The 13,617-nt window shown below is 47.0% G+C and overlaps 1 protein-coding gene across 2 annotated transcripts in view; it reads left to right on the top strand.

Moving 5' to 3' along the window:
• pcgf1 (polycomb group ring finger 1) overlaps positions 1 to 13,617 on the top strand; it is a 68,310-nt gene that overhangs the window by 26,082 nt on the left and 28,611 nt on the right. For both annotated transcript variants that reach the window (XM_055665028.1, XM_055665027.1), the window contains 2 exons: positions 3,790 to 3,861; positions 8,540 to 8,645. In XM_055665028.1, the coding sequence (XP_055521003.1) occupies positions 3,790 to 3,861; positions 8,540 to 8,645 (178 nt within the window). The remainder of the gene's footprint in view (positions 1 to 3,789; positions 3,862 to 8,539; positions 8,646 to 13,617) is intronic.

The raw sequence follows: 13,617 nt of genomic DNA, 5'->3' as shown, positions 1-13,617 counted from the left end.
CTCCAACAGTTTGTTTTTTGCTTGGGATCTCTTTCCACGTGCAAGTCCGTAGTCAGGTCCCGATATGCACACTGGCTCGCTCTGGAGAAGCACGTACTGTTGTCTGCAGTTTTTGTCACCCCGCTAGAGGAAGGATGTCATTTAAGCTGGAAAGGGTGCGGAAAATACTCACAAGGACATTGCCGGAATTGGAGGGCTCGAGTTATAAGCAGAGGCTGGCTACGTTTAATGGAGATATACGGAGAGAGTTTCTCTTCTACACAGAGAGTGATGGGGGATCTGGGATAGTGGTGGAGGCAGAAACGATAGTGGTGTGTAAGAGGCTTTTTGTTGGGCACATGCAAATGCAGGGAATAGAGGGGTGTGGATCTTTCAGGCAGATGAAATTTCTGTAGAGGACGATGCCCTGACATAGACGCAAAATGCGGAGTAACTTACTCAGGCAGCATCTCTGCTGTGGAACCCTTCTTCTATTACAGGCAGATGGATGAGATCAGTTTAGCTAGGCATCATGTTCGGCACAAACATTGTGGGCCGTACTGTTCTATAGCACTATCGTAAGATACAGGAGCAGAATGAGGCCCTTCTGCCCATTGAGTCTGCTCTATCATTTGATCACGGCTGATCTATTTTTCGCTCCAACCCCATTCTCCTGCCTTCTCCCTGTAACATTTACCACCCGTACTAATCAAGAACCTATCAATCTCCGTTTTAAGGCTGGGCCTATTTTTCCGAAGGCGTTCCTGAACTATCCCACTATTGGAATCATCCTGTCCTCATCCACCTGTCTATTCAGTCTTCGTTACGTTTAATGTCACGTGCCAACCCCAAGAAGAAGGTACGTCATCGATTCCTTTTCTCCAGAGACGCTCCCTGACCCCGCGGAGTTACTCCAGCATTCTGTGTCAATCTTCTATTACAGGCAGATGATGAGATCAGTTTAGCTAGGGTATAGCACTACAAGATACAGGAGCAGAAAGCTCTGATTTCCAACCCCATTCTGTCTTCTCCCTGTGCACCCGTACTAATCAAGAACCTATCAATCTCCGTTTTAAGGCTGGGCCTATTTTTCCGAAGGCGTTCCTGAACTATCCCACTATTGGAATCATCCTGTCCTCATCCACCTGTCTATTCAGTTTCGTTACGTTTAATGTCACGTGTACCGAGGTACAGTGAAAAGCTTTTGCTGCGTGCTAACCAGTCAGCAGGAAGGCCATGCACGACTACAATCGAGACATTCACAGAGTACCGATACATGATGAAGGGGATAATGTTTAGTGCAAGGTAAAGCCAGCAAAGTCTGATCAAAGATAGTCCAAGGGTTTCCAATGAGGAAGATAGTAGTTCAGGACTGCTCTCTGGGTGTGGTAGGATGGTTCAGTTGCCTGATAACAGCTGGGAGGAAACTGTCCCTGAATCTGGAGGTAGAAATCTTTCTTAAACATTTTGTCTACTCCATTGTCTACCTGTGATTTCTCCAGCATCTGCAGTTCTTTCTTAAACACTGAATGTGGAGGTGTGCGTTTTCACACTTCTAAGCCTTTTGCCCGATGGGAGATGGGAGATGGGAGAAGAGGGAGTGGTTGGGCCTTTCATTATCCCATCCCAAATTTATCCAATTCTCCTACCACCACTGTGATTTGCCAAAACCAATTAGCCCTCCAACCACCGTCCATTCACTCAAATGGCAGAAAGGGGAAACCCACATGGTCACGAGGAGAACATGCAAACTCCACACAGACAGCACCGGAGGTCAGGATCGAACCCAAGTCTCTGGAACTCTCGGCAGTAGCTCGACCAGCGGCGCCACTATTGATCAGCAGATCTTACGTCTTTCCCTTTTTATAGCTTGTTATTAAGCCCCCGTCCCACTTTCACAACCTAATTGGCGACCTCTGCCGAGTTTGCCCTTGACTCGTACTCACAGCGTGGTCGCCACAAGGTCGCAGGAGGTCGTAGGTCGCTCTTCCTCATGCCCGTGAGTGGTCTCCGCGTACTCGTGGCCTCAAGTAGGTCGCGGCGTTTTCTCCAGCCTGATCAAAAATGTCCACGAGTTAAAAAAAAGGTCGGCATGGAAAGAATTGATACTTTTTACTTACAAAATTCTTAAGGGGTTGGACAGGCTAGATGCAGGAAGATTGCTCCCGATGTTAGGGAAGTCCAGGACAAGGGGTCGCAGCTTAAGGATAAGGGGGAAATCCTTTAAAACCGAGATGATAAGATCTTTTTTCACACAGAGAGTGGTGAATCTCTGGAACTCTCTGCCACAGAGGGTAGTCGAGGCCAGTTCATTGGCTATATTTAAGAGGGAGTTAGATTTGGCCCTTGTGGCTAAGGGGATCAGGGGGTATGGAGAGAAGGCAGGTACGGGATACTGAGTTGGATGATCAGCCATGATCATATTGAATGGCGGTGCAGGCTCGAAGGGCCGAATGGCCTACTCCTGCACCTAATTTCTATGTTTCTATGTTTTTACTCGTAGATAGGTTAGTAGGTAGGTTGTAGTAGGTTGTGATGGTGGTCGTAGGTCGGTAACTGGCCCAAGAAAAAATGCAAACATGACATTATTTTATCATGTGATCATTTTCCACTCGTAGCTAGTCGTAGTTGGTCTTAGGTGTCGAAGACTGAGGTCGAGGGGGGGTCGTAGACATAGTCATAGGAGGTCTTTTACTTCGGCGAGTCATCACGACCTTGACATTTTTTTCAACTCGTCTAGGGTCTTCTAAACTCGTCGATTAGGTTGTCCAAGTGGGACAGGCGCTTAATGCAGCACGGCGGCACAGCTGTAGAGTTGCTGCCTCACAGCGCCAGAGATCCGGGATCGATTCTGACTACGGGTGCTGTCTGTGCAGAGTTTGTACGCTCTCCCACCGCGTGGGTTTGCTCCGGGTGCTCCAGTTGCCTCCCACACTCCAAAGAGGTACAGATTTGTAGGTTAATTGGCTTTGGTAAAATTGTAAATTCTCCCTGGTGTGTGTAGGATAGTGCTAATGCTAGGGTTGATTGCTGGTCTGCGTGGGCTCAAGGGCCAGTCTCCACGCTGTATCTAAGTCTAAAGCTGTAGTTTAAGCAAATTTGCCTTGATTCTTTTATCTGTGTTTGATAGTGTCTCTCCCGCTCTCCCACCAAAACCACACATGAAAGTAAGCATGCAGGTGCAGCAGGCTGCGAAGAAAGCGAATGGCATGTTGGCCTTTATAACAAGAGGAATCGAATATAGGAGCAAAGAGGTCCTTCTGCAGTTGTACAGAGCCCTAGTGAGACCACACCTTGAGTATTGTGTGCAGTTTTGGTCCCCTAATTTGAGGAAGGCCATTCTTGTTACTGAGGGAGTGCAGCGTAGGTTTACAAGGTTAATTCCCGGGATGGCGGGACTGTCATATGCTGAGAGAATGGAGCAGGGGCTCTGGATACTTTCAAGAGAGAGCTAGAGGGGGCTCTAAAGATGGCATAAGAGTCAGGGGTATGGGGAGAGAGGCAGGAACATGTTACTGATTGGGGGATGATCAGCCATGATCACATTTAAAATGTGGTGCTGTCTCGAAGGGCCGAATGGCCTACTCCTGCACCTATTGTCTATTGTCTACTGTCTGTCCAGTTGCAAAGCCGCCAATTTCCTTGGGCTGTGTTTCTTTTACCCATGATTGCTGAAAATCATTTATATTTGGTATAAAGCTTATTTTCCCCACTGTTTAATTCCCCCCCCCCCCCTCTCCCCCAACCCCACTGCCCCCTTTTCATTCTACATTCCCACTCAGACAGCGTGACATTCCTTTCCTCTTGCAGGTGAAGAGAAACGAATTCGGGAATTCTATCAGTCTCGAGGGTTGGACAGGGTCATCCAACCAGTCAATGAAGGTACACTATGTGTGTGTGTGTGTGTGTGTGTACACGTCCCTAACTCATTACACGGGACTCTGCCATCGTATATTCCACCACTTCCATTTGGACGAGGGGATTGAATGCTTTGTGGCCAAGTTTGCGGATGATACGAAAATAGGTGGAGGGGCAGATAGTGTGGAGAAAGCAGGTGACTCTGCAGAAGGACTTGGACAGGTTGGGAGAGTGGGCAGAGAAGTGGTAGATGGAATATATAGTGTAGCAAAGTGTGGAGTCATGCATTTTGGTAGTAGGAATAAAGGCGTAGACTATTTTCTGAATTGGGTGAGAATCCAGAAATCAGAGGGGCAAAGGGACTTGGGATTGCTGGTGCAGGATTCCCAAAAAATTAATCTGCAAGTCGAATCAGTAGTAATGAAAGCAAACTCGATTCTAGCATTTATTTCAAGAACAGGGATGTAATGCTGAGGCTCTATAAGGTGCTGGTCAGGCCGCATTTGGAATATTGTGATCAATTTTGGGCCCCATATCTGAGGAAGGATGTGCTGGCTCTGGAGAGGGTCCAGGGGAGGTTTACAAGAATGATCCCAGGAATGAGTGGGTTAACCTATGATGACCATAGGGTAACCATTCTGGAACTGGCGACGCTGTTAACAGCTGCGGCTCGCCTGCAGTCCGTCTGTCTTTACTTTTTTCTGTTTTGGTTAAGTTTTAGTTTGTTGGGTTGTGTTAGAGGGGGTGAAACATGTTCTCTGTCTCTTCCTTCGGGGGGAATGCGACTTTTTCGTGCCGTATCCCCCTTCTCTGCCTCCGTCTGCGCTGAGGCCTAATGGCGGAGCTGGCGGCCTCCAGCCTGCGACCGACCCCGAGGATCCGGAGGCAGAGCCAGCCAGGACTCACCAACGAGAGGCTGGCCGTCTTCGGGGCTGAGGCAGCGATGGCCCGACTTGCTGGTGCGGCGTTCTGATGTTAAACATAGCCCCAGACACCCGGGTTCGATCCTAACGGCGGGTGCTGTCCATACGGAGTTTGTATCTTCAGCCCTGTGACCTGCGTGGGGTTTTTCCTCTCACACAATAGACAATAGGTGCAGGAGTAGGCCATTCGGCCCTTCGAGACAGCACCGCCATTCAATGTGATCATGGCTGATCATCCACAATCAGTACCCCGTTCCTGCATTCTCCCCATATCCCCTGACTCTGCCATCTTTAAGAGCCCTATCTAGCTCTCTCTTGAAAGCATCCAGAGAACCTGCCTCCACCGCCCTCTGAGGCAGAGAATTCCACAGACTCACCACTCTCTGTGAGAAAAAGTGTTTCCTCGACTCCGTTCTAAATGGCTTACTCCTTATTCTTAAACTGTAGCCCCTGGTTCTGGACTCTCCCATGTTTCCTGCCTCTAGGGCGTCCAAACCCTTAATTATCGTATATGTTTCATATAAGATCCCCTCTCAATCTTCTAAACTCCAGAGTGCACAAGCCCAGCCACTCCATTCTCTCAGCATATGACAGTCCCGCCATCCTGGAAATTAACCTTGTAAACCTACGCTGCACTGCAAAGACGTGCGTGTTTGTATGTCAATTGGTTTCGGTAAGTTGTAACATTGTCCCCAGTGTGTGTGGGCTAGTGTACGGGGTGATCGCTGGGTCGGCACCAACGTCGGTGGGCCGAAGGGCCTGTCTCCACACTGTATCTCTAAAGTCTAAAACCAGTTGACTGGACAGTGATCTAGCGGTGGTTGGTGACCTTTCGCGGCAGTGTGATGAGGAAGATATTCGAAGCCAGCTCGCAGACTGACTGTGTCTGCTGGCGAGGTGGGCCCGATGGGAAATCTTTGACCCAAGAACAAAACGGCGAGGCAATAATCGCAGATTTAATATGGAAGCAAAGCCCACAGGAGGGCTGAGAGGAACGGTATTCATTTATCTTTCTGTTTTTAAAAACAATAATGAAACTGCAAGAGCTGAGGGATCTAGGAGTGCAGGTACATAGTTCGTTGAAAGTGGCATCACACGTGGATGGGATGGTCAAAATGGCTTCCGGCACATTGGCCTCCATCAGTCAGAGTATTGAGTATAGACGTTGGGAGATCATGTTATGGTTTAGTTGTTTGATTTAGAGAAAAAGCGCAGATACAGGCTCTTGGGCTGACCAGGTCCGCGGTGGCCAGCGATCCCTGTTACACCAGCACTATCCTACATACCAGGGACAATTTTACCTAAGCCTTTTAACCTACCACTTTTGGATGTGGGAGGAAACCGGAGCACCCAGAGAAAAGCCCACAGGAGGGCTGAGAGGAACGGTATTCATTTATCTTGGGCTTGGACACACTAGAGGCAGGAAACATGTTCCCGATGTTGGGGGAGTCCAGAACCAGGGGCCACAGTTTAAGAATAAGGGGTAAGCCATTTAGAACGGAGACGAGGAAACACTTTTTCACACTGAGAGTGGTGAGTCTGTGGAATTCTCTGCCTCAGAGGGCGGTGGAGGCAGGTTCTCTGGATGCTTTCAAGAGAGAGCTAGATAGGGCTCTTAAAAATAGCAATAAATTGCACTCTATTCTATTAAGAGTATTGTGTTCAGTTAATTGCCTTGGTATAAATGTAAATTGTCCCTAGTGTGTGTGTGTGTGTACGATTGTGTTTAGAGCGTTCTTCCAAACCATAGGAATGCACAGAGATCAGGGTGAACACACACACACACACACACACACACACACACACACACACACACACACACACACACACACACACACACACACACACACACACACACACACACACACCCACACACCCACCCACACCACACAGTCTTTTATCCAGGGTAGGGGAATAGAGAGCAAGTGAACGTACATTTAAGATGAGAGACGAAATATGTAACACATACCAGAGGGGCAACTTTATCACACAGAGGGTGATGGAACAAGTTGTCGGAGCAGGTGGTTGAGGCAGATATTATAACAGCATTTAAAAATCATTTGGACAGGTACAAGGATAGGAAAGGTTCACATAGAAACATAGAAAGTAGGTGCAGGAATAGGCCCTTCGAGCCAGCACCACCATTCAATATGATCATGGCTGATCATCCAGAATCTGCTTTTTCACCTTATCCCTAGATTCCGTTAGCCCATAGAGCTATATCCGACTCTCTCTTTAAAGGGATATGGGCCAAACACAGGGAAATGGGATTAGATTAGATGGGGCATCTTGGTCAGTTTGGACAAGTTGGGCAAGGTGGCGCAGCTGGTGGAGCCGCTGCCTCACAGCGCCAGAAACCCCGATTCGGTCCTGACCTCGGATGCTCTCTGTGTGGAGTTTGCACGTCCTCCCCATGACTGCGTGGGTTTCCTCGGGGGGTGCTCCCGTTTTCTCTCATGTCCCAATAATACGCGGGTTTGAACGTTAATTGGCCACTGCATCTTGCCTGGAGTGTGTTGCGAGTGGCTGAGAAAATGGGATAACATAGAACTCGTATGAAGGGGCAGCATGGCCTCTGCAGGCCTGTTTTATGCATGAGCCCTAAAGTGATGGTCCACTGAAGGGCCTGTTTCCTGGAGACTATTGTTTGCAGGGTTTTGACCCAAACGTCCCCTAATTCCTTTGAGTACCGGAAGGACGGATTAAATCATTACTATTTTTACAAGATATTTCTGGATGCAGACCTGGGAGGGAGAAAGTGTTGAAACAAGGAACTGCTAGTTTACACAAAAAGAGACAAAGTGCTGGAGTAACTCTGCGGGTTGGCGGGCTACATGGATAGGTGATGTCCGGGTCTGAAGAAGGATCCTTGCTATTGAGGGAGTGCAGCGTAGGTTTACAAGGTTAATTCCCGGGATGGTGGGACTGTCATATGCTGAGAGAATGGAGCGGCTGGGCTTGTACACTCTGGAGTTTAGAAGGATGAGAGGATTTCTCATTGAAACATATAAGATTGTTAAGGGTTTGGACACGCTAGAGGCAGGAAACATCTTCCCGATGTTGAGGGAGTCCAGAACCAGGGGCCACAGTTTAAGAATAAGGAGTAAGCCATTTTGAACGGAGACGAGGAAACACTTTTTCTCACAGAGAGTGGTGAGTCTGCAATTCTCTGCCTCAGAGGGCGGTGGAGGCCGGTTCTCTGGATACTTTCAAGAGAGAGCTAGATAGGGCTCTTAAAGAGTCAGGAGATATGGGGAGAAGGCAGGAACGGGGTACTGTTTGGGGATGATCAGCCATGATCACATTGAATGGCGGTGCTGGCTCGAAGGGCCAAATGGCCTACTCCTGCACCTATTGTCTATTGTCAATTGATCCAGACCTGAAAAGTCACGTATCCATGTTCTCCAGAGATGCTGTCTGACCCGTGGACGTGCTACAGCAATTTGTGCCCTTTTGAGGGAAAAACAGAGTTGTGGCTGACTAGCTGAGATGCATTGTCTTGCTCAAACATTGACCTGACTGTTTCTCGAAAACGTCTATATTGTTAAATTAAAAAAAAAAAAAATTGAACTGGAGTTTCTCCCGATATCTAAAGCGAGTCAGAATGACTTTCAATTCCTCCCACGTACAGGGCTCGTGTAAATTTACTGCAGAGGGATTAAATGCAAAGGCTTTGACATTCGGGATAGCTGGGGGGGGGGGGGGGGGGGGGAGTGTGCATGCATTTTGATCTTTTACGGAGACGTTGTAATCATTCGTATTACTTGTTCCCTCCACAGCTATGACACCAGACCTGGCCAGTTCCCCGTACACCACCTTCGATCACTCCAAAGCCCACTACTACCGGTACGACGAACAGGTTTCACTATGTTTGGAGAGACACGGGTAAGCTCTTAAACGCTTCTCACTGCTGTCCGGCTGAGTTTCTCCAGCATGTTGTGTCTCTTTCGCACTGCCGATAGCATCCTAGTTTAGGAAGCAACAGCAGATGCTGATCTTAGTTGCATATCTTTCATCCATTTGTTCTATATCTATCTACATCACAGGCTATATTTCTCGTTTCACACCGAGAGTAGTGAGTGTGGAATTCTCTGCCTCAGAGGAAGGTGGAGGCCGGTTCTCTGGATACTTTCAAGGGAGAGCTAGATAGGGCTCTTAAAGATGGTGGAGTCAGGGGATATGGGGAGAAGGCAGGAATGGGGTACTGATTGGGGATGATCAGCCATGATCACATTGAATGGCGGTGCTGGCTCGATGGGCCGAATGGCCTACTCCTGCACCTATTGTCTATTGATTCCCTTTCCCCCTTACTCTAGTCTGAAGAAGGGTCTTGACCCAAAACGTCACCTATTTTCTCCGGAGATTTTGTCTGGCCCGCTGGGTTACTCCAACTTTTTGTGCCGAGCTTCCTAGTTTTGTTCAGTTTTCTCACCACCAACGGCGGAGACACGAGTTTAAGTTGAGGGAAAAGATTTACTAACGACTGACACAAAATGCTGGGGTAACTGAGCGGGACAGGCAGCATCTCTGGAGGAAAGGAATAGGTGACGTTTCGGGTCAGACTGAGAGAAGGGAAAGGGGAACGAGAGATCTAGACCAAAACATTTACTAGGGGGCATTTTTTTTTCACACAGAGGGTGAATGGCATGTGGAATGAGCTCCCAGAGGAGGCAGGTGCTATAACATCATTTAAAGGACTTTCGGACAGGTACAAGGATAGGAAAGGTTTAGAGGGATATGGAGCCAAATGCGGGCAGATGGAACTAGCATCGATGGGGCGTGTTGGTTGGCATGGGCAAGTTGGGCCAAAGGGCCTGTTTCGACACTGTATGACACTTGACTACAAAGCCTGCTCCTCTGATACTGGTTTACTATTGTCACATGTACCGAGATAACGATATAACAATTACAGCACGGAAACAGGCCATCTCGGCCCTTCTAGTCCGTGCCGAACACTTACTCTCACCTAGTCCAATCTACCTGCACTCAGACCATAACCCTCCATTCCTTTCCCGTCCATATACCTATCCAATTTATTTTTAAATGATAAAAACGAACCTGCCTTCACCACTTCCACTGGAAGCTCATTCCACACAGCTACCACTCTCTGAGTAAAGACGTTCCCCTCATGTTACCCCTAAACTTCTGTCCCTTAATTCTCAAATCATGTCCTCTTGTTTGAATCTTCCCTTCTCTCAATGGAAAAAGCTCATCCATGTCTACCCCTCTCATCATTTTAAAGACCTCTATCAAGCCCCCCCCCTTATAGATACAGTGAAAAGCTTTTGCTTGTCTGATATCTAGTCAAGTAGGAATCCGAGGGGTAACTTTTTTCACACTGCTGCCGGAGGAGGTAGTTGCGGCTGGGATTATCCCATCGTTTAAGAAGCAGTTAGACAGGTACATGGATGGGGCAGGTTTGGAGGGATATGGACCAAGCGCGGGCAGCTGGGACATTGTTGGCCCGTGTGCGAGTTGGTTCGAAGGGCCTGTTTCCACACTATATCACTCTATGATTCTAAATCAAATCCTACCATACATGAGTACACATCAAGCCATGCACAAATACAATAGGCATTGATTTAAATGGGTGGAATGAATATAGTTGATGAAAGTAGATCGCCTTAGTCATAGTAGATTAGCGGCTATAAGCTACTGGGAGAGGTTGGATTGTTTTTATTCTTGAAATCTGGTGGTTGAAGGGAGACATGATAGAAGTGTATAAAATTATGAGTTGTATATATGGGGTAGATGGTAGGAACTTTATCCTCCCCAAGATGGAAAAATCTAATACTAGAGGACATACAGTGGCTTGCAAAAGTTTCCACATTTTGTCACGTTACAACCACAAACGTAAATGTATTTTATTGGGATTTTATGTGATAGACCAACACAAAGTGGTGCATAATTGTGAAATGGAAGGAAAATGATACATGGTTTTCAAAATATTTTACAAATAAAAAACTGAAAAGTGTGGCGTGCAAAAGTATTCAGCCCCCCTGAGTCAATACTTTGTAGAACCACCTTTTGCTGCAATTACAGCTGCAAGTCTTTTGGTGTATGTCTCTACCAACTTTGCACATCTAGAGACTGACATTTTTGCCCATTCTTCTTTGCAAAATAGCTCAAGCTCAGTCAGATTGGATGGAGAGTGTCTGTGAACAGCAATTTTCATGTCTTGCCAGAGATTCTCAATTGGATTTAGGTCTGGACTTTGTCTGGGCCATTCTAACACATGAATATGTTTTGATCTAAACCATTCCGTTGTAGCTCTGGCTGTATGTTTTGGGTTGTTGTCCTGCTGGAAGGTGAACCTCTGCCACAGTCTCAAGTCTTTTGCAGACTCTAATAGGTTTTCTTCCAAGATTGCCCTGTATTTGGCTCCATCCATCTTCCCATCAACTCTGACCAGCTTCCCTGTCCCTGCTGAAGAAAAGCATCCCCACAGCATGATGCTGCCACCACCATGTTTCACAGTGGGGATGGTGTGTTCAGGGTGGTGTGCAGTGTTAGTTTTCCGCCACACATAGCGTTTTGCATTTAGGCCAAAAACTTCAATTTTGGTCTCATCTGACCAGAGCACCTTCCTCCACATGTTTGCTGTGTCCCCCACATGGCTTGTGGCAAACTGCAAACGGGACTTCTTATGGCTTTTTTTCAACAATGGCTTTCTTCTTGCCACTCTTCCATAAAGGCCCGATTTGTGGAGTGCACGACTAATAGTTGTCCTGTGGACAGATTCTCCCACCTGAGCTGTGGATCTCTGCAGCTCCTCCAGAGTTACCATGGGCCTCTTGGCTGCTTCTCTGATCAATGCTCTCCTTGCCCGGCCTGTCAGTTTAGGTGGACGGCCATGTCTCGGTAGGTTTGCAGTTGTGCCATACTCTTTCCATTTTCGGATGATGGATTGAACAGTGCTCTGTGAGATGTTCAAAGCTTGGGATATTTTTTTATAACCTAACCCTGCTTTAAACTTCTCCACAACTTTATCCCTGACCTGTCTGGTGTGTTCCTTGGGCTTCATGATGCTGTTTGTTCACTACTGTTCTCTAACAAACCTCTGAGGCCTTCACAGAACAGCTGTATTTATACTGAGATTAGATTACACACAAGTGGACTCCATTTACTAATTAGGTGAATTCTGAAGGCAATTGGTTGCGCTGGATTTTATTTAGAGGTATCGGAGTAAAGGGGGCTGAATACTTTTGCACGTCACACTTTTCAGGTTTTTATTTGTAAAAAACTGTGAAAACCATGTATCATTTTCCTTCCACTTCACAATTATGCGCCACTTTGTGTTGGTCTATCACATAAAATCCCAATAAAATACATTTACGTTTGTGGTTGTAACGTGACAAAATGTGGAAAAGTTCAAGGGGTATGAATACTTTTGCAAGCCACTGTAGTGTGAAGGCGAGAGGGAACTTTTAAGGGCGACATGTGAGGCAATTTTTTTTTTTACACATGGAGAACCATGAGTGCTCAGAACACGTTGGTGGTTGAGGCGGATATAATGGGTCATTGAAGAGGCTTTTGGACATGAATTTGCAGGGAATGGAGGGATGTGGGTCATACACCAGCAGATAAGAGCTTTGAGTTTATTGTTACGTGTACCGAGGTACAGTGAAAAGCTGTTGTTGTGTGCCAACCAGTCAGCGGAAAGACAATACATGATTACAATCGAGCCGTCCACAGTGTACAGACACTGAACAAAGGGAATAACGTAAATACCATTTAGTGCAAGGTAAGTGCAGACTGGTGACTAAAATCGGGGGACTGATGACTAAATTTAGAGCACATTTTATTGGGGATAGGGTGTTGACATGCATAGAAAATTGGTTGGCAGGCAGGAAGCAAAGAGTAGGAGTGAACGGGTCCTTTTCAGAGTGGCAGGCAGTGGCGAGTGGAGTGCCACAAAGCTCGGTGTTGGGGCCGCAACTGTTTACCATATATATTTAGGATTTGGAAGAGGGAATTAGGAGCAACACGAGCAAATTTGTGGTTTACACAAAGCTGGGTGGCAGTGTAAACTGTGAAGAGGATGTTAGGAGGTTGCAGGGTGACCTGGACAGGTTGAGTGAGTGGGCAGATGCGTGGCAGATGCAGTATAATATAGATAAATGTGAGGTTATCCACTGGTGGAAAAAACAAGGGGGCAGATTATTATCTCAATGGGGTTAGTTTAGGTACGGGGGGGGCACAGCGAGACCTGGGTGTCCTTGTACACCGGTCACTGAAAGTTGGCTTACAGGTACAGCAGGCAGTGAAGAAAGCTAGTGGAATGTTGGCCTTCATAACAAGAGGATTTCAGTATAGGAGTAAAGAGGTTCTTCTGTAGTTGTATTGGGCTCTGGTGAGACCACATCTGGAGTATTGTTTCCAGTTTTGGCCTTCGAATTTGAGGAAGGACATCCTTGTGATTGAGGCAGTGCAGTGTAGGTTCACGAGATTGATCCCTGGGATGGTGGGACTGTCATATGAGGAAAGATTGAAAAGACTAGGCTTGTATTCACTGGAGTTTAGAAGGATGAGGGGGATCTTATGGAAACATATAAAATTATAAAAGGAATGGACAAGCTTGATGCAGGAAAAATGTTCCCAATGTTGGTCGAGTCCAGAACCAGGGCCACAGTGTTAGAATAAAGGGGAGGCCATTTAGGACTGAGGTGAGAAAAAACTTTTTCACGCAGAGAGTTGTGAATTTGTGGAATTCCCTGTCACAGGGGGCAGTGGAGGCCAAGTCACTGGATGGATTTAAGAGAGAGTTAGATAAAGTTCTAGGGGCTAGTTGAATCAAGGGATATGGGGAGAAGGCAGGCACGGGTTATTGATTGGGGACGAACAGCCGTGTTCACAA

Source organism: Leucoraja erinacea, unplaced genomic scaffold (genome assembly GCF_028641065.1).
Source record: "Leucoraja erinacea ecotype New England unplaced genomic scaffold, Leri_hhj_1 Leri_103S, whole genome shotgun sequence".
NCBI lineage: Eukaryota > Metazoa > Chordata > Chondrichthyes > Rajiformes > Rajidae > Leucoraja > Leucoraja erinaceus.
This window is presented reverse-complemented; position numbering and strand designations above follow the sequence as displayed.